The sequence below is a fragment of the Drosophila yakuba genome, chromosome 3L (assembly GCF_016746365.2).
Source record: "Drosophila yakuba strain Tai18E2 chromosome 3L, Prin_Dyak_Tai18E2_2.1, whole genome shotgun sequence".
In the NCBI taxonomy this organism is placed as follows: domain Eukaryota; kingdom Metazoa; phylum Arthropoda; class Insecta; order Diptera; family Drosophilidae; genus Drosophila; species Drosophila yakuba.
This window is the reverse complement of record NC_052529.2, coordinates 2,189,631-2,209,707: the sequence shown is the minus strand read 5'-3', so window position 1 is coordinate 2,209,707 and position 20,077 is coordinate 2,189,631. Positions and strand designations below refer to the sequence as shown.

Sequence of the window (20,077 nt, the reverse complement as noted above, 5' to 3'; positions counted from 1 at the left end):
CTTATGAGAATATCCACTCGCTTAGCTCGCCATAAGCCCATCAAGTTTACCCCCAAGCCCCGAATCCCCGACACATTTTCGCCTGGTGCATTCTTCACATAGCCTGCATCCTGCCCCATTGATGCAACTGCACCAAACTGAATTTCCCCGGCATTGTCGCCGTCTTTCCTGGCAAAAAAGTGGCATAAATTCACAAATTGAATATAAATAAATTTCCTGCCAGGCAATCGCGCCCAAAAAAGGAAAAGGGTATATATATATATGTATATGCTCGAAGGAGGCGGCCACACACTCACTAGTAGATATAGATGTAGATATAGATGGATAGATGTGTACCCTGTAGCACGTGCCACGCCCAGTCAATTGAATTTGAATGTGGACCAAAAAGCGGACTTGGCCATAAAAATGGCAAAAATATGTTGGCCAGCAGGAAAAGCAGACTGGGAAACAGCTGGCAGCAACCTCCATTTAATCAATAGCACCAAAGTACCACACTCATTAGGAAAGCTGCAAATTTTTTTCTCTTTGCCACCTGCTTAAAATGCTGCTGCTGTAAAAAAAAAATAGTAAAAAATGGGAATCCCCGAGGAGAAGTTGGCCAAAGTTTTGAGAAAGACCTCGGTTGAAACAACCTCATTGGCCACTGCGGCGACTTTTTGCTTTCTGGCTTCGATTTTCCGCACACAGTGCATCCCAAAAGTCCGGCACCAGCTGCGGCCCCAGCAATTTGCCATCATTTGTTGACTTAATCATTTGATTGCGTTTTTCTGCACGCGCTGATTGAATTTTCCAGCGCAACCGCAGCCCAAAAGGAAGTCGAGAGCCAAGGCGAAAGTTTTGGGCGTGTCCCTTGGTCGGGCAACTCTGCTGGGAAATCAAGCTAATTAGTTTAATTGATAGTTGTGACTCGGATCGTGCGATTTGGTTTTGCAACTTTTCTTTGCTCCAGCGAAACACGCAAACAAATCTGAAAACTTTTCACAGTGGGAAGCTCAAAATGGTTGGACAGTTGCCGGCAGATGGCGATACGATTGGGATAAAGAAAATAACTCTTCTCTCTTTGATTAAATTGCTTGATCGTTGAAGTTTTGACAGTGCAAATATCTGAACAGAGTTATGGCGATGATAAGAAAAAATAAATATAATTCTGATTTTTTGTAATAAACAGCTTGGTCAGAGTTAAATCATATATAGCTGGATAAGCGGTCTTGAATTTATATTCGGCAACATAAATCAACGAACACCTTATTCTAGCCACATTTCGTCTTATATTTATTTTATTTTCTCTCGAAAATAAATCAACAATCAAATGCAGATAAATATTTCGCCTCGATATTTATACGTGCCGCATGTGCCCGCATTAAAGATGAGTTTGCCAAAGGAGCACAATAAATTTGGACGACCATTCGCCGGTGTTCCCACATGAGGTGCTTTCGGTGGTACGTGCCTGGCCAGACATTTCATAAATATTTATGATGCGCCACCGATCTGCATCCCAACCATTGTTCTAACTGATTTTCCGCGCTGCTCATAGAAAATACAAAATAGAGTCAACAAGAAACGCGTCTGGCTTTAACCTGTGCCCGCTGGCTGTTTCTCAGTTAGTTAACCGTGGCCAAGTCGACAATAAATTATGCATTAAAAAGTTCAACTGGCTTTGGAATGTGCCGGGGCATCAGCGCCGGGGTCCATGCTCCTTCAACGTAATGATGCCACGAGTATTCGCGGAGTTTTTACACTGGGCAAAACTCGCAGTTGCATATTTATTAGGCCAACCATGCCCATTTAATTATATATTTTGTTGTCCTTAATGGTTTTAGCTGTACACAAAATGCCTGTTTTGTATATTTTGAAAAGTCACGAATGCAATTTTGTAAGAACTTTTCCCAAAGTGCTTGTATATATTTCCTTTTCACTATCTGGGCTACCTGACGCCAAAGTTCGCTGCTCGAGATGCCCCGTCTGGTTGGCCATTCTAAGGACATTATTCTGCAGTTGCAGTCACCCTGCCAGAAAGCGACCAGCCGAAATTTATTCTAATGCGATTTGCATTTATTTCGCTTGGCGTAATCCTCGCTTCCCGCTCGACAGCAAGAATCAGGCTTAAATTCTATTGAAATTGCCATTTTCATTCGGTTAGACAACACTCTGCTGAACAGGCCAGTTTATGGCCTTTCAACTGACCATAATGCTAAAAACTGTCTGCTTACTTAGCTGAAGGATTGACACAGCCAACAGAGGAACGGGGAGACGAGACCATTAGCAAAAGGTACACAGTAACCAAGCTAGCAGAAGGAGCAGGATCAGGAGTCCGACGATGAGGACGAGGTGCATCTGCAGCTGCATCCATCAGACCAAACAATTTCCGTCAAATTTCCATGCGCCGACAAAAGCTTTTCACTCGAGTGCCAGACAAAAGGGCATACCAGAAAACAGGAGCTCAGAATGCTGGATGGCAGATTAACTGCCGAAGACCGACGTTCGTATTCCCTATTTGCAGCCAATTAGATATTGTTGTAAATAATTTGCATTAACTATGTTAATTAGAAAGAAGGTATTATCATCCAGCATTTACATATTGCCAATATAAATCTCCAACCCATTTAAAGGGTATATTCATATTCGACAGTCCGAGTGTGCCTGCTTCGTTGGCCTGCTTGGCAGGCATTTTCAAAGCCCATTACTTTGCATTTTGCACCTAGCTACAATATTAGGGCGGAACACGTCACTAATAGGCGTGGCAGGCACCGCCAATGCCTTCACTTTGGCATAAATCCAGAAAATACGAAGTGTAAATCTTTGGCCAAGCGAGACGTGCAAATGATTCCGTGATGAAGGCTGTGATTCCGCTCAGATACTTTTGACCTAATTTGGAATTTAATATTAACTGGTCCTTACATTGATAATTAGTTAAGCAACATGTATTTATATTTGCAGACTAACAATAAGGTATATATTAAAAAGGGGTTTTAGGTAACAGTAGCTTTAAATTAAGCTCTAGTTTCAAAACCACATGTAAATGTGGCCACATACAAGGCACTGCCGCCGGAGGGGAACCGGAGTCATTAGCCAAGTTCGGCAGCATCCACCAATGTCATTCGAATGTCATTAGTGGCAAGGGGGCGAAATGGGCGTCGGGTGGCAGGTGAACTATGTCCTGTGGCCGGTGCTGCATGCAGCGTAATTTGATTTCGCTGCGAGCTTCGAAATGCCGAGCGGGTCAGCAAGGTGCTAACAGGATTCGGGATTCCGCCATTTGGTCAGCAGCAGATGCATTTGATTAAACACCGCACCGGTGTTCGTGAATCGAAATTCGTGAATCGTAAAACCTAGCCTTTGCCGTTTTAATTGCATTGGAAATTAAAAAGGCTTTCCATACTTTTCATCGCCAGATTTATGGTTTCGATTTGTTATTTATGGCTCTGCGCGAAACAGTCGCTGGCCACTCGCGGCAACACATTCAATTTGCACTCCATGAAGATTTATGATTTGAGCCACAGCCCCTAGCGAGTGCAATAGGATTTTCAAATGGTTTCCATTTAGCAAAACTAAACACATCTATTGTGTAAACTGTTGTCGAAAGAGGCCAATGGTTTTTTGAACATATTCTGTCTGTTTTGGCCAACAAAATAGTGGCTGACCCCGAGCCAAGTTTTGTTTCATTCCTGGAGATAAATAAATATTTATTGATTTGCTCGTTTATTAATTTTTGAGCCGATTGCAGGCTGCATAAAAAATGCTATAAAGAACACACAAATCGAATTCATTTGCATTTTATTGGAATGTGTGAGTATGCTTTTTCTGCCAATCTCATAAAAATTAATCATAAAATATGAAAAATTTAACTTTTTTTCTACCTATCTTCGGAGTTTGGTCCAAAAGCAATATTCTGGAGTGTGTTTTATTTTCTGGTTCGGCATTATGAGGTTTGGCATGTTTGCATCAATTATTTTATAGTCACTTTTGGAATATGAAATCCATAAATATTTATGTTTATCTGGCTAAATATCCGATTTTGTATGGATGAGTACACATATTGTGATGCCATCGTGATATCAGCATTGTAATTTCAATGTTTTTCATGGACCCGGTTTACTTGAAACCCAATAATTGGGTTTAATTGGTGTGTCATTTAGTGGTTTTATTTATATTGTTTATTGGCTACATGAAATTTGATGGCAGTAGTAACATGTTTATTAATGCTATTAAAATAGTTTATACTTTTACAGGATGTATTCTCAATTAGTTAAGTGGCGACATAACTTTTCTGGCAATGTATTTACAATTCGTTCAGTTTTTTGAACTTTTTAACCTTTGATCCGTAATACATTTTGTTAGTACGGTCTTTTGTTAATACATGGCATTGGGTCATTGAAAAGCTTTTTTCCCGCTCACTGATACTCACTCTCATTCCGTATCGCAATCAAAACTGACTAAGCATTTATCTTCCCCCAAAAGCTCTCGATGGATCGCTTTTTAGTTCTCCCTATAAAGTCTCTTTATAGGGTCTGTTCCCATTCTCTTAAAACAGCTCTCCCGATTTCTGATTTGGAAACACCGCTGATTAAAGTTCGGTCTCAGTTATAATTTAATCGGCTTCTCTGGCGAAAAGCGATTTAGTTTTGTTTATGCCCCGCTGGCGGGCACTTCTCTTCGGCTCGATCTCGCTAGTATTCAACTAATTTAGTAATTATATTATAAAAATAGAAAAGTTTTCCCAAACACATTACGTATATATTTTCCGACACGGCGCGTGTCGGAATTAGTTGGGACTTCGATTGTGCCATTCACTACGGACAGATCGCCAACTAAAATGACATCGAAATCTGAGGGTCGAGGCAATGCCATCGAGCCACATGAACAGGTAATCATATGGAGTAGAATTGATCGTCTGGCGTCTACAATAAATATTTGCCAGACATAATACGACCTGCTATATGAATAGATTCCCGTTCAAATAGACGGATCAGACACGTTTAGCCGCCCCTTTCGTATTACTTACCTTTGAACGGAATTGCATTCTTATCGCCTTGGACTCTTCGAGCTGATAAGATTCCCGCTAATGCGGAATCAAAGTCAATGTCTACTTGGAGCCATCAGCTACCGGTGGAATGTTGTTCTGGTCAAGTGGTAGTGGTGGCGAATACTTTTGTCATAAACCACTTAAAATGACCTGAAAAACCGCGCTGATAATTGCTTCATAACATAAAGATATTAATCTGGACTTGTAAACATCAAGGCAAAAGTACAAACACCTGTACTAATTTCTTTTTCTTTTAAACCATTTTTTGTTTATTAATCTTAATTGTTTGACGCCAGCTTTTTCCTTTGTGTACGCTAATGGGTTCAAATTAGTATTCTTCGATTATCTAGCTCATTAGGAGTTCATCAAACTGTCGGGCGGATGCTCTTAAAGTTTTCCCTTCCATCTTCCTCTCCCTCCTACTATATATATTTACCCCTCGGAAAATGTCGTTACAGTTGAAAGTACTCGGCGCTGATTTTCAAGTTGAGCGACCGTGCTAAACCGAGCCCGGAAAAAGTTTCTCTGCGGTGGCAAACTACGAAAATCCATTTGTTCGAACTTTGCGGGGTTTGCATGTGCAGTGCCGCATCAGTCAATTGCAGTGGATACACAATCGCTTATCGATTGGAGCCGAAACAAAGTAAGAACTAGATGATAAATTGTTGCCCAGGCAGCTCGTGGCACTGCGGGGCCTCCTGTCCATCAGTTGACACCTGGTCCCCGTCCGAAAAACTCGCTCAGTTGTCAGCCACTTCAACTTTTTCCAACAAACCAATTGATCAAATCGCCCGGGGATGGGGAAATACGCACCAGTTCGCATCGGCGGAGATAAATGATATGGCCATATGACATGGGTCTTCAAAGGGCCTGAATGAATGCTGCACTCTGTTGTTTCGCAGATTTAATTTCAGCACTTTTCATTCAACGAATTTCTGCACTTTCGAAAGTGTTTAGTTCCCAGTTTAGTTCAGGGCATAGGATATTGGAAATAAGCATTTCCAAAATGAAGTTTGGGAAACGCCATTGGCGAGTTTCTAACCTGCCAGGCCAGTCTGCTCTACATCCTCCACTAAACCAAAAACCCATCTAAGCCAACTGGTTGACAGCGGGCCGAAAGCAGCTACCAAGTTGCCCACCGGCAATTAACAGCTAACAAGCTGGACAAACCCTCACCCTTTTTGAAAGTCCCCCTTTGCAACCAACTTTTTCTCTCATGCACCGTTTTCTCGGTACTTTTCTACACCTGGAGAAAATACGAACTGAAGTCCTACATGTTGACCACCTTAGTTGGGCATTATAATGTTATGTTACTAGGTGAACAATACTTTACAAAATGCATATTTCTAAACAATTTCTCTCTGTGCATTTCAGGAGCCCATGGACGTGCGCATCGACATGCCGTGGGGGTATGTGGTGGGCAGGTGGTACGGCAATCGCCAGGTACGACCCATCCTGGCGCTTCACGGCTGGCTGGATAACCTGGGCACGTGGGACAAATTGCTGCCCCTGCTGCCTAAACACCTGGGAGTGCTGTGCATCGACCTGCCCGGCCACGGATACTCCTCGAAGCTGCCCGAGGGGATCGCCTACCACTTCGTGGACTACCTGTGCGTGATCCTGCGCGTAATGGAGGAGTACGGCTGGCAGAAGGTGTCCCTGATGGCCCACTCGATGAGCGCCATGTTGTGCTTCATATTCGCCTCGCTGTACCCACATCGCACCGACATGCTGGTCAGCATAGATATAGTAAAGACCCGCTATAGGAAACCCGCCTCGCAGATCGACTACCTGCGCACCAACATTGAGGGCTACATGGTGGAGGACGAGCGATTCGCGAATGCCAAGCGCCAGGAGCCGCCGGCTTACACCTACCCAGAGTTGGAGCAGGTCCTGCACAAGGGTTCCGACTACTCGGTGGAGCTGCAGAACTGCCGCCACATCCTGGAGCGCAACATCAGTCGCTCCACCAAGTTTCCGGCCAAGTTCTTTTTCTCGCGCGACGGCCGTTGCAAGTACTACACGGAGTTCCACACGAGTCCACCATTTGCCGCTGAGCTGGCCAGGACCATCAAGAATGTGCCCTACTGCGTGATCAAGGGCTCCGAGTCGAACTTCATAGACGAGCAGAGCGACGAGGTGATTGGCATCCTCAGGGAGAACAACCCGCACTTTGAACTCCACGAAGTGCAGGGCACCCACCACGTTCACCTCAACAATGCGGAGGGAGTGGCGGCCATCATCAATCCCTTCATCCTCCACCACCGACCGCCCCATCTGGAGAACTGGACGGTGGACGCGGCGGATGAGGCGCTGCCCGAGGTCGTCAAGGAATTCAAGTTGGCCGTGGAGGACTCAGAGAATGTCAAGCGAAGGAAGAGAAAAAGTAACCTCTAGCTGCTGCCAGCATCTCTGAGGTTAGGTCAGCAGCGCGATGCGATAAATTCCGATGCGTAACTCGATATTGATTTCATTATGCCCATGTGATGCTTTATTCAAGCCTTAATGCTTTAGAACAATAATTTAGACAATTTTATACGATGTTTGAAGGTCATAAGAAGTTGGATAAATGTCAAAAGAAGTTCCTTCACAATAAACAATTTTGGAGTAATTTTTTGAAGCTAGTAACTGATTTTTTGAGCCACCACATAAGCACACAGTTAACAAAATATATGTAGCCTCATCCACATTTGGAAAAACTACTTGACTGAAAAAGTTTGCGGCATCTGTCGGGAATTTAAGCCAATTTAAGCGTAATTCCTTTGGAGTGTGTGGTGCGATACACACGCTTTTTATCTCTCTTAGCCTCTGACCACACAACATATTGGAATACGGCAAACCGCAACCTAAATCGGTTTAAATAATTCCTCTCATTTATTTTCCTCGTCGGTTCTGTGTTCTTGTTTGGGTTGCGCACCTTTTTCGATCAATCAATTTTCGGCTGGCCATTTAATTTCGCTTTAATCTTTGGGGCTACAGTTCATTGGCCACTTCATTAGTGATAAGGGCATCGGAACTGCCGGTGGCTCCCACTTTGCCCCTACCGATGCAGCAGGAACAAAGGAGGTGCTGGCAACGGCATCGGCATCGGCATCCACTTAAAAACAATGGTGAAGCAAAAACAAAGGAACGTGGAGTGCCCGGAGCGGAGGCTATATGGTGTGCGAGTATATACATATATATGGGCATGGACATCCTTCGTGTGGGAGGATATCCAGCGGGTCCGGAAGGTATGCCGCACTCTAAACAGGAGAGCGGATGGATGGAAAAACAGTGAAATCGAATCGAAAACCCAATGGCTGCCATGGCTGGGATGGCGGGGAAGTGGGCCTGGGGTGCAGAATACCCGGCGGACTTGCGAGGCTGGGAAAAAATAAACAAATTTAACGCTTTTATTGCCATTGCACGTTGCTCCGCTCCGGTTTTTGGGCTCCGGTTCGATTCTCTACGAAAATTAAATTAGGTAGAACCGGAAATTTTCAGCCGGCAACAGTCGAGATGCGATTACGCTCTTGCCGTCGTTACGGAATTGATAGCGGATATAAATGTTTAATGTTTCGGCAATAAAAATGCAGGGCAAAGAAGCCACAGCGGAAGAAGTCGGCTGATAAAGCGACTTTATGATAAATTCAGTTTGCGGTTTACGCACAATTTAATTTGCTTAAAAATCAATAAAAATCATTAACGTTGGTTACCCACCCGCTTGCTCAACTTTGTATTTCAAAGCCCTTTTCAGAGGTACTTCATTTCTGTGGAGCTGTGGAAATCATAATGCCGACTCATAAGTAATTAATAATCTCCGAGAAAGGCTTATAACGGATTTCGCAGCACCTGCAGCTTAAAAATGCTTTTTAAAAAGCCAAATTATGGGGTCGAATTAGTTTGCGGATGGATTATGTGTGCTTGTTGTATTTAACAGTAAAGGAATCTCTTAAATAAAAGCAGAACTGAGCACACTTATTATACATTTTCGAAATATGTTTAGATTTCTATATAAATAGAGAATATCTGACCAATTCTGTGCAAGTCAATGTACACCGACGATGAAGACAAATAGCAGAGCAAATGCAATGACAGCACTGCTAAGATTGAGTAATGTTTGGGATATACAAAACAGCAACAAGTGGGGGTTTAAAGTGCAACACTTTATTATCAGAACTTGTCGCCTTTGTGGTTCTCCGCGATGTCACTCCCGCTGATCGGATACTGCTGGAAGACCCTGCTCCTGCCCAGCTGCACGGATTCCAGCTGGTTGGCGGGCTTGTTGTGGGCCAGGAAGTGGTTTGTGTGCCAGAATTGGGTCTGCTCCGGGGGCAGCGACTGTCGTCGGATGCCCAGCAGGCGGTTGCGCACATCCACGAGACTGGCGGAGTGCGGCTGGAGCCACTGCACCACAGGAATGGCCAGGGTAGTGAGACCCAGCGTGATTACACTCACTATTATCAGCGCAATCCAAGTGTCCGTGGCATAGGACTCGTATTTGGAGCCCTCCATAACGCAGAGCTGCAGAACGAATCCTGTGGCCAGGGCCAACTCTGTGTGGAGGAAGGGTGAGCACTCCAGGAGCCAATGGATTCCCTGACTCGAAAGCACTCCCATGGTGATGTATATGAGGCAAAGGAACAGGAAACAGTGCTCCGACTGTTCATCGCTGTAGATGCACAGCAGAGCCACTATCAAAGTCATCTGGATAAGTCCGAAAAGTAGGTAAACCAACTTGGGGGTGTATCTCATCAGGAGCAGGGCTCCAAAACTGGTGCCAGCCGAGTACAGAACAAAGGGTATATAGAGCTGAGTTTGCTGCAAATATCCCACCGTGCTGCTCCACGTTAGCTGCATGTAGGTGGGTGAGAAGAGGAGGCAGCTCTTCTGGAGGCACACCAGAGATCCACCCAGGATCAGCACCAGCCACTGCCTGCTGTCCTTCAGTTGGTAATCCGTTCTGTCCACAAACTGCGCCAAAATCGCCTGGCGCGGCAGGAAGACCATTTTCTCCTCGTTGAGCAGATTAAACACCAAATCCCTTGATTCCTTGTAGTTAATGCAGCCCGTATGGTGCAGCAGCTCGTTTAGACAAACCAGGCAGAGTAACAGCAGATTGATTCCCAAAGCAATCAATCCGCTGCGCTGCGGTTCCAGCTCGTTGAAAATCACAAATCCTGTGGCCATTCCTCCGGCGTATAGAGAGTTGGCCAATGCGATTCTGGACGGTCGTGATCCAGAGGCATCACATCGCAGGCTCACGTAACTAAAGCCGGCCAAGTACTGCACACTCAATCCCACGTAGCTGAAGTAATAGCTAACAGCTGGCAAAAGGAATGGAAAACTTAACCAAAAGGTTGGCAGATGTCTCTGTCTTTCATATGTCAGCATTCGCAAACAATTCTCTGATTTTATCAGGAAACATTTCGACGATTACTCACCCAACTGTCTAGTCAGCATGAAGCAGCTTCCCATCAGCGAGCAGAGAAGCCCGTAGAAAATAATATAGTAGTGATCGTAGCTGTACTGCTGTTTCTTGTGCTTCCTGAGGGTCCACCCCAGGGTCAGAGCCAAGGCCCCCAAACCGCCCACTAGGGCGTACCAATGGGGCCACAGGTTGTCGTATACATAAGCCGACTTGGCGTAGTAACCCAAGGAGAAACCACTGGCCCACAAGCAACCGAGGACTGGGAAAGGACCAAGTCAAATGGAGAATAAGAGTGACAAGTAATAGATCCTGCAATGGTTTTACCCAATAAATCCGGCAGTGACAACACGGCCATGAAACGCTTCCACACGTTATCCACCATCGATGGCAGCCTCATTCGGGTGGAAATTTACAGCACATCTACTCCAGGCGGAAAGCGAAGTCGAAATGGAGATGCATTCGAGGTTTTGGTACTGCCGCCACAGGTGGTTATCATCACCCGATACCCGATAGCACATCTTGTTGCGAATGTCTCCAAGGGAGTGGATAAGATAAGGAGCTTGGAACAAGCGACACCCTAATTAAACGCTGATGATGATGATGATTGGCCATAGAAACTCCACCACAGTATCTTTTCTTGCAAAGTGAATGAAGTTGCTCAAGAGAATATTTATAGTTCTAGCTGGAGAAGTATAGCTATATTTAGCTACCAGATATAAGCAAGGGGGTCCAAAATGCATATATAAGTTATACGTCAGTACGTCTCGATAACAATGTTATAAATCATGATAACTACAAATTAATATCAAATGTTCCCGATTAATTCAAGCACTGCACACATGTTTGTTTAATCATGAGCTTATCACTATGATACTATTCCTCATTCCAATTTATTGACATAATTTATAACATCAAATATTCCCGAGGGTTTGCGTAGTAATGATAAGCGGGAGTTGTGAAAAACAAAGCCATTTAAAGCCAAAGACAACAATTGTTTAGCTTTTATAACTATTTTAAATAAAGTTGTATCCTTTTCATTTGAGTAGTGACTACAGTAATTGTCGATCAATCTTGTAATTGATATAATTATTAGAAGCATTTAATAATTGCTCAAATATTTTGCGTAGTTGGTACTACGTCCTTGTTTATATCCCTTCCCAGAGAAACAAGATATTCCCTGTTGGCCACAACTAACCCAAATTAACCTCTCCCATAATGACATACTTTCTACTTTCCGCCTCCCAAAGTCAGGTGTTTCCCTTCCCTTCCCTCCATGCAACCTCATCTAAAACCCGACGCTAAGTGCATTCTTATTTACCACAAGCCCAAAAGCATGCTACACATTTTTGTGTGTTCTGTTGGGTCCTTGGGGGTTTTATATGCACAAGATGTACGCACGAGCATACCACCCTCTTCTCCATCCCAGCCTCTGCACCTGGGGCAGCATCACGCTAATTAGTTGAAGTTGTGTTGCAAGTGTTGCAGTTAATTGACTTTTGACGACCCGTTGTCCGCTGTGGTGGATGGGAAACTCGTCATGAAGGAGGACATGGAGGAGATGGAGGAAGAGGATGGGAAATCCTCGGTTAACCCCATAGCTTTTTATGTGAGGGATTTTTTCTAGCTGCATTCTTTCCACTATCCGGGCGAAGGATTTTCGCCAAAGTTCACTGGGATTTACTTTTCGAGACGCTTATGAATTCAATGAAGCAAACACTAAGCTGCCTCTCAGCACTGCTCCTTTTGGCCCTCGGAAAAGTGTTGCCTTTTCGAGAATGCTCGGGGCCAACTATCTCGCTTTTTCGCTTTTCCATCCGTTTTCCCAGCTTCTTAGACTGCTTAACAAGATTTGCGCTGTAATTACGCATTAAATAAGTCCGGGGAATGCAGTCTGCCCGCTACTTCTTATAAACACTTCACGTCTTGGGCCATAAAACTAAACACATTGTGCGGCCATAATAATAAATTCTGTTCAGTGGCAGCTGCAAGCTGCAACCAGCGTAAATAATAGCAAATGAAATTATTTTCTAATGGTCCAGAATCGACCGTTTGATGGCTAGTAATATAATTTAAGCGCCGCCATGGGAGACAGCGATGGAGAGGGATTGATTTAACCACTAAATACTCTGGAATTGGTTCATGTCAGCCATTTAATACTAGCGTGGGTTTTCCCTTAAAACTATGCAATATAAACTTGTATTGAAACATGGATCCTTAGTGCGATTTTGCCATTTTTTTGCAGCACATCGTTGGGACTACTTATTAAGTCTATACTACAGTAGTTTTGAAAAGAAACAGGGTAAAAATCAAATCATTTAGCTTGTTTTGGCACTCTGCATTGGTTTGCCTCCTGCCATTTAACAAGAATATCAATTTAAGCAATCTGAAATACCCAGCGATACCCCGTGGCCATCGCTTGCAACAACTGCGATGACGACGACAACGACCGGGGAAAGTGCATTTAATTTCGCTGAAGCGGCCACTTAGTGGCCCTCGACAAGTCGGAGGAGGAGGTGTTGTCGGAGGCGCCTCCTTCCGTTGCATAAATTAAATTAAAGCTACGCCAGTGAGCCACGGAACAGCCGCACAACAATTACTCAGCGGGCAAACGCCTAAATCATGTTGCACAGCTCGCTGGTCCGTCCCTCTCCGCTCCTCCTCTTCACCCCTGACCTTCAGACATTTGCAAATGTGTAAACATTTTTCAGAGGCGCCCCAACCGCCCAACCACCCACATTCACCCAATTGACCGGGTGGCCAAAAGCCAGCACCTACGAGGCGTGCTCTCCATGTGTCACAGATACTTTGCACTGATTTATGCAAATTGCCTGCGGGCAGAGCGGTCGGCTGGGGGAAATCATGAAAAATCGTTAATTGTGCAAAGTGCTGGACGTTTTTCATTAAAGTTTTCCCCCCCTTCTTCCCCTTCCGCTCTATCAGTGCACACATGCTGGCCAATGGGGTCGAGTGTGGCGCCTCTCGCCTGACTTTCAGCAATTATGTAAATTTTTAAGAGTGCAGCAAGAGTTAATGCTGCTTGCTGCATTTGCATTAAAATTGATGCACTTTAAAGCATTCGGCTGCAAGTCAAGGAAAACGCATTATCCCAATACCCATTGCGAGATGGGTATGATGTGCTGGCCAGCAACATAAACATATTCACATATGAGAGCACTAACATTTAACATACGCCATATTAATTCAAATAAAGTAGTGTTAATAAATAAATATATTTTCTAATTTTACGACAGTTTTAAGCTTTTTTAACAGCTTTTGAAACTGGAGATTTATGAGTTCATTTTCTGTAAATAACAATGAATAGTTTACTTTTAAAGTAAAACTAAGTCGTTGCTTTCTTTCGATTTTTAATTTCATTTCCCAGTCGTTGCTGGCATTGCTGTTCTTATCGCTGACCATTTTTGTTTCTGCGGTAATTTTATGCAATGCAGCTGCAACAAAGTGCATTTTAAATGTCTGCCTCATGCGATTTGTGTGTTAATTTTTCATGAGTCAGCAGCTGAGTTTGATGTGCTGCTGGGCGGTCCAGTTTAAAGGGAATTTAAGCTCATTAAGTAAACTCTTAAATCCTGCTGACGATTTAGAAAATTCCCCTTTCGGTATTAGTTTTTAATTAAACTTTAGCTTCAGTGGAAAATCAAACAAAAAAGTTCAGTTCAGAGACATGACCTCATCCATTATTACCCCGGATCGTTTCAGCCTTGTATTTCCTCTTTTATTTTGTTCACTTTTCCGCTGATGGGAAGCCTTTAATCAAACAACAGGCTATGAATAATTTTATGACTGAAAATTATTTTTATCTAAATAATGTCAGTCTTAGAACAACGAAGGCCAGCGCAATCACTCAAGTTCAACGAGTTCCGTGAAAGTTATTAGCCAGTCCCAGGACACAATGGAGCAGCAGGCAGCCAGAGAAAGACAGAGAGAGAGGGGAAGCTCAAATAGGGATAGAGATGGAGATAGGGAAGAGACAGAGACAGCAATAACGCCTGGCTGCAGCTTTTATTTGCCTGCAGATAAGATTTATGCTTCCATCAGAAAGATAGGAATTTTTTTGTAGTCGCATGAATTTTGTTTGTACACAGAAAAAAACCTTAAGAAAAATTGATAATAATAATAATAAATAAGAACAAGTAATCTTTTCTTTTTAAAACTGATTGTTATGTCTAGTAACTGTTATATAGCAACTATTAAACCATAATGCTACAATAAATATACTATATTATTTTTAGTGCATAACCGTGTGTGACAGTTGAAGTTTAATAAACAAGAACGGCTGCGAAAGAATGACAGGAGGTACATATATGAACAAAAAACAGCCAAACTACAGGCCATTCACGTCGGCATAAAAAAGGTTATGAAGGAAAACCTATGTCGGAGGTACTGTTGCTCCCATCCTAGCTTCAAATTGCCCACTTTTTCTGGACTTTTTATGCAGCCCTATAAATAAAGCAATAACATCATTTTGAAGTATCTCATTACGTGCTACGGCAGTCATGAGTACGCCACTGCCATTTTTTACGACTCAAGCACATTTTCACTCTCGAACTTTTGGCCAAGCAGAAAGCCAAGACGGGCTGCCATTTATGCAAAACTTTCTCCTTTACTCACTTTCGGGCAATTAGTTTTTTCTGACCCCAGACCGCACACATTAGAGATATCCGCAGGGCCATTTCCTTCACTTCGCCAGCCTTCCTTGTGGGTCATCAAAATGATGGTCAACTATCAAATGGCCAGGCACACATTTGCACAGCTGCCGCAATTAGCACGTTTCACAGATTGATTTCTGGCCATTGGAGTCCATGGAAACCCATGAAAACCCATGGAAGCCACCCACAGATTGCCATGTGCCAAGTGGAAACTTGAGTGGGCCAAATGATGTGATGGGTTATTAAAATGCTTTGCCTCCTTCTCCTCTCGTTCTGCACTCCAGCTCTTATAATTATTAATTATGTAATAAGTCGAATGGACGGACATTTGCAGAGTCCGGATTCTATTTGGCTTTGGGATTGGGATTCCACTTGGCCACTCCAGTTGCGGATAAGAAAATCGGTAAGGAGATGGGACTTGGGATGGCTCAACGGAAGCTCATTTGGCATTTGAAGTAACGTTGATGGCCTGATGGCAAAGGAAATTTGAGCTTCGAAGAAGATGTCTTTGACCGGAAATGAACATTCAAAGTTGTGTATTATTCAGAATTGAATTAAAACTAAATTGAAGGGAATATTATATTTGAGGTTTAATTTGAGGAGTATACAGTTTAATGACTGCCATATTTGCTTCTCTAAAGGGGAAAAGTTTACAAGCTATGAACAATACATTTTTTAAGCTGATTGAAAAGTTGAAAGTTACTGCAAGAAGCAGTCGTACAACTTCTAGAGAATCTGTTCAACAAAATGGCAACGCTTCCTGTGCCAGTTAATGTCTTATCTACTTTTTTCATTTACCAGACCGCCCAAAGGACTTTTTACCACTCCCCAAATGAACTTCTTGTCTCGATTCAAACATATTCGTTTCGGTTCCGTCTCATCCTCGTGGCTCCGTCTTCCTTCCATTATTATTGTGATTCCGCTATGCCGCTTCGCATAGTCGTACAACATCTCAGTAATTTGCATAAAATTTCAATTTTATTTATTTTATAGCCCCCGGAACAATAATGTCCAACGAAATGTGCGATAGGAACAATGCTCATTTAAGTTTTCGTCAGCAGAAATTTCTTCATGTCGCCTTACTGGCTCAATTTAAAGTTTAAGTACGGGTAATACAAGCATTGCATTTATTAAGAAAAATGCCCTAGAAATTGTTGATTTTCAGCAGCAACATGGCATGACTTCTTGCACCGCTGGGTGCTGTCTAGACTGGGCAAAGAAACCCTTGGACAGGACCTCAGTTCAGCTCACTTACACACAACACACACTCACACATGGTGCACGTGCCTGACAGCAGCAGCCAGGATCCCGATGATGATGACGACGACCTCCTCCTGCCTGTCATCGTCACTTCTGCAATTGTCGCCAAGGAGAAGTCGTCCAACTGACACAATAATACACTGGCAAAAGGCCTTACACTGAGAATAACATAACAAAAAGCAGCGAAAAACCCAGAACAGAAGCATTAAATGGTAATCAAACGTTGTGAATGTTGTAAACTCATTTACAAAAACCTCATCCCCGTACTTCTGAAGCAGATGAAATTGTTTACTCTGTAAGCTAAGAAACTAGGTAAGCGTAAAAAAAAGTCGAAGAGGCGCTCACTGTCAGGACTTTCCGAGGCGAAAACGCTTGAAGAGTGACAGGACATCAGCGATGAGGGGGTTTTCAGAAGTGGTAGTGGCATGCGTGCAAATGCCTTGCCACTTACTTAGTTGCGATCAAGTTGGGCCGAGAACTTTACATTCTGCACTTAAATGTGCGCCGACAATCAAAAGTGAAACAAGTTTTTTGGGGGAGAGTGGAAGTTCATGAATTTGTTGCATGTTCACATGCTCCTATATGTACGTACATATATGGAGGAAGGAAGTCCTGCCGTTCCGCCTTTTGGTTTAGTAAAGTTTTTAAACTTTTTCCACTGGCAATATAAAAAGCGGACCTAAAACTTGCAGTTTGATCGAAAGTTTAACATCCTAACATAAAATTGTTTTGGCATACGTACTGCTTTAAATTTATACTTCATACATGACTTACTTATTTCTTTATCGAAACCCATACTTCAAATGATGTATGAAGTTATGTTCCCTAAATACATTATACATATGCTCCATTTAAAGGGTATGTTTTACACTTCAGTTGGCAAATTCAGTCTGGCTTTCTCGTATTTTTTTCAGAAATTTCCTCGCAGCAACTTGCTACATGCTTTGCAGGCAAATTAGCGAGAAGCATCCTTCCTGTTCGCAATTGGTGTTTCGCCTGCTCCACCGTCCGCTTGAGTAACAAAATATTTGCGAAACAAATTAAAATTTACATTGATACCAAAATAAGCCAACCGACGAGTGAACATTCGAAATAAAATGCTGAGGAAAAATGGGGAAAACAAAGTTCTTGTGCTGCTGCACTTGATGTTGATGTTTTTGAGTGAAATTACACGGCCATCGCCATCGGCAAACAGAGCGCAACGAGCCAAGAATTGGGGGAGAAAACGCCAGAAAGTGGAATAAAAGTAAATGCAAATGCAAGCGCAAATAAACAATCCGAAGGATGCAGCGAACGTGCAGTAACTTTTGCCCGCCACTGTGGCACGTTTCACTGGAAATACTTGCGGCATCGTTCACTTCGCTCATTTATTCATTTCAGTTGTTTTGCTTTTTTCATCTTTCCGTTTACTTTCCGGTTTTTCTTTCTCATTCGAGGTTTGGCCAAAATACTTGGACATTATCTTGATCGCAATTACACACACGACGGTTCAACGGTGCGTATGCTTAACACTAGCCGTTTCACTGGAAAAGCGCACTCTTGAGATGCTCCGTAGATAAAAAGTTGAATTGAATTTCATGCAAATTGCATTCATGAATTTGTTTTTAATTAGAAAAGTTGCCAGATCTGCAGCCTGCAGAACTATGAACATGAAGTGGACCCAAAAGCGAAGGGGTCAGGCAAAATATTTGCACATCTAAGTGACTCGGCTGCAATTTTACAGATGAAATGCCGAAGATTTATGCTTTTTTCAGCTTGTCACACACAAATTCGACCCCAATTAAAACCGAAATAGACCCCAAAAATTCAAGCAGTTTTCGGCAAAGACAATGTAGCAATGAGAGATTGTAATTAGATTGAAAGTTGAGCTGTGTTTGTGACATTTTGTCGAGTTCAATTACTGGTCAAAATGTTAAAAAGTTTTTGCAGACAGCCCACAACAAACACACACAAATGTACACATACCCAGCAGACGTATAAATTGCCAAACGCCAGGCTCTAAAAACTGAATCAAAAAGTAAACTTTGAATGGCAAACTTTTCAACTGCAATCTCCAATTACAAACGGGGGATCAACAAAATGTGCAGAGGCCGGTATAATTTCTAAATGCTCCCCTCTTTCGGAAGCCCAACAGAGAATCCAATTCTCCATGGCTCCCCTCGGAATTCTCTCAGTACTTCTCCTTTCGGGGGTAAAAGTAGGGAAAAGCCATCGAATTTGGTAGCACAGGCAGCAGTTGCAGGAGTTAACCAAAAACGGAAATTTATGACCAGACAAGATCCGATATACGGTAACAACACAGTTGAGTGCCAGTCGCATGGGAGGTGGGAACTATGGGTGGGTACTGCATTTTTGATAGTACTCACACTTACAAAAATTTTATCGAATGAATTCTAGCCTTAAAAATAATACTTATTTGTCATTCACTATTCGGAGTTTGAAACTACTCTAGAAAGTAAGTCACGATATGCTTCAAAACTGCGTTCAATACTTAGTGATTCTTGCGTCCCTGCGGCCGAATGTTCCTTGCGCTGAATATATATTCATTTGTGACTTAAAAGAATTAATATTTTGAAAATCAAGCTTATTTTTTCTCAGTATGAACCGCTTGGGCAAACACTTGCTTTGGCATTACGCACAAGTGCAGTGCATTTTTGGGCTGGGCAACCGTAAATTACGATTGCCGGCGAGTTGGCTCAAGTGCGAAATGCTGGCCGGGCTTCGACTCGCCTTCGAGGCTTCGATAAACCCCGGAGGACAATACACCAGCTGGTCATAAATCGAAGGATTTGAATTATGAAATCTTCGTTTCTGCCGCCCTTGCAAATTGAGTGCGAGGCAATTGAGTTCTCGTACTGAGCGGAATGTAAACAATCGCTTTATTCCGCCTGTCAAGTGCCACGCCCCTGCCGCCATTAGTCAGCGTATGACAATGCATAAATTATGGGAATTATTTATTAAGCGCCAGTAGAAACATTTGGCCGCAAATATATGAATAAAGCCGAAAGTAAAGCAAAGTCGTGGCCAAATCCCCAAGAAAAGGCGCCAGAAAAAGCGAACTCATTGCGGTAATAATCATAAATTTTGTGGTTAATTAATTTATTAGCATTGAGTCGGAAAACGTGCCATTTGACTTTTGATTGTGGCTTTTATGGGCACTTGATTAACTAAATATAAAAATAAGCAGTTGCATACTTATATACTGGGAAAGTTAATTAATCTTTGAGTCGTGAGCTTTGTAAACTAGTTGATTAATGATCTAAATTATTTGTGAGCTGGTTAGCTTCATTTTATAAGTATAAAATATATAAATACCTTTGATATATTTGAGCTTGGGTATTCAATGTTATACTTTATATTCTATGAATCTAATTTCCACAACGTACCTGAAATCTCCATATCTTTTAATTAATACACCCAAGGCTTAGGATTTCAAAACTCAGCATCAAATTTCATGCCAGAAAACTCTGGTTTACATTCGCAATTCTGTGGAATTTTTAATTGTAAGGTACGATGTGTGTCCGTGTAAGTCTACCCTACAAAACTGCACATGAATTCAAATGCAAATTTCCAGCTCTGCTGTATAATTAGAGGAAATACAATTATTTATACACACATGCAAATGCAAACACCCTCGCTCTTATGTGCTGGTATAATAGTCAAATTCATTAGCCAAAGAAATGCTGTTAAAACCGCACACCCAGAAAAATGCACCGA

At 42.7% G+C, this 20,077-nt stretch overlaps 2 protein-coding genes across 2 annotated transcripts; one reads left to right on the top strand and one right to left on the bottom strand.

Moving 5' to 3' along the window:
* The first annotated feature begins 4,623 nt into the window (after positions 1-4,623).
* On the top strand, positions 4,624-7,634 carry LOC6532499 (probable serine hydrolase). Its single transcript, XM_002093209.4, has 2 exons — positions 4,624-4,864; positions 6,398-7,634. Exons 1-2 carry the CDS (start codon positions 4,814-4,816, stop codon positions 7,418-7,420), a joined length of 1,074 nt encoding a protein of 357 aa, XP_002093245.1. The 5' UTR covers positions 4,624-4,813; the 3' UTR covers positions 7,421-7,634.
* A 1,513-nt stretch (positions 7,635-9,147) lies between these two features.
* Positions 9,148-10,895, bottom strand: LOC6532498. The gene is made up of 3 exons (XM_002093208.4): positions 10,758-10,895; positions 10,447-10,692; positions 9,148-10,329 (listed from the first exon to the last, which is right to left on the bottom strand). Exons 1-3 carry the CDS (start codon positions 10,828-10,830, stop codon positions 9,176-9,178), a joined length of 1,473 nt encoding a protein of 490 aa, XP_002093244.2. The 5' UTR covers positions 10,831-10,895; the 3' UTR covers positions 9,148-9,175.
* Positions 10,896-20,077: the final 9,182 nt, after the last annotated feature.

What these genes read in the sequence shown, in the direction of transcription:
- LOC6532499 (XM_002093209.4), top strand. Translation starts at nt 4,814, where the DNA reads ATGACATCGAAATCTGAGGGTCGAGGCAATGCCATCGAGCCACATGAA. An exon ending in CCATCGAGCCACATGAACAG is followed by an intron (nt 4,865 to 6,397) that starts GTAATCATATGG and finishes TGTGCATTTCAG; the next exon opens with GAGCCCATGGACGTGCGCAT.
- LOC6532498 (XM_002093208.4), bottom strand. Translation starts at nt 10,830, where the DNA reads ATGAGGCTGCCATCGATGGTGGATAACGTGTGGAAGCGTTTCATGGCC. An exon ending in GTCACTGCCGGATTTATTGG is followed by an intron (nt 10,693 to 10,757) that starts GTAAAACCATTG and finishes GTCCTTTCCCAG; the next exon opens with TCCTCGGTTGCTTGTGGGCC. An exon ending in CATGCTGACTAGACAGTTGG is followed by an intron (nt 10,330 to 10,446) that starts GTGAGTAATCGT and finishes TCCTTTTGCCAG; the next exon opens with CTGTTAGCTATTACTTCAGC.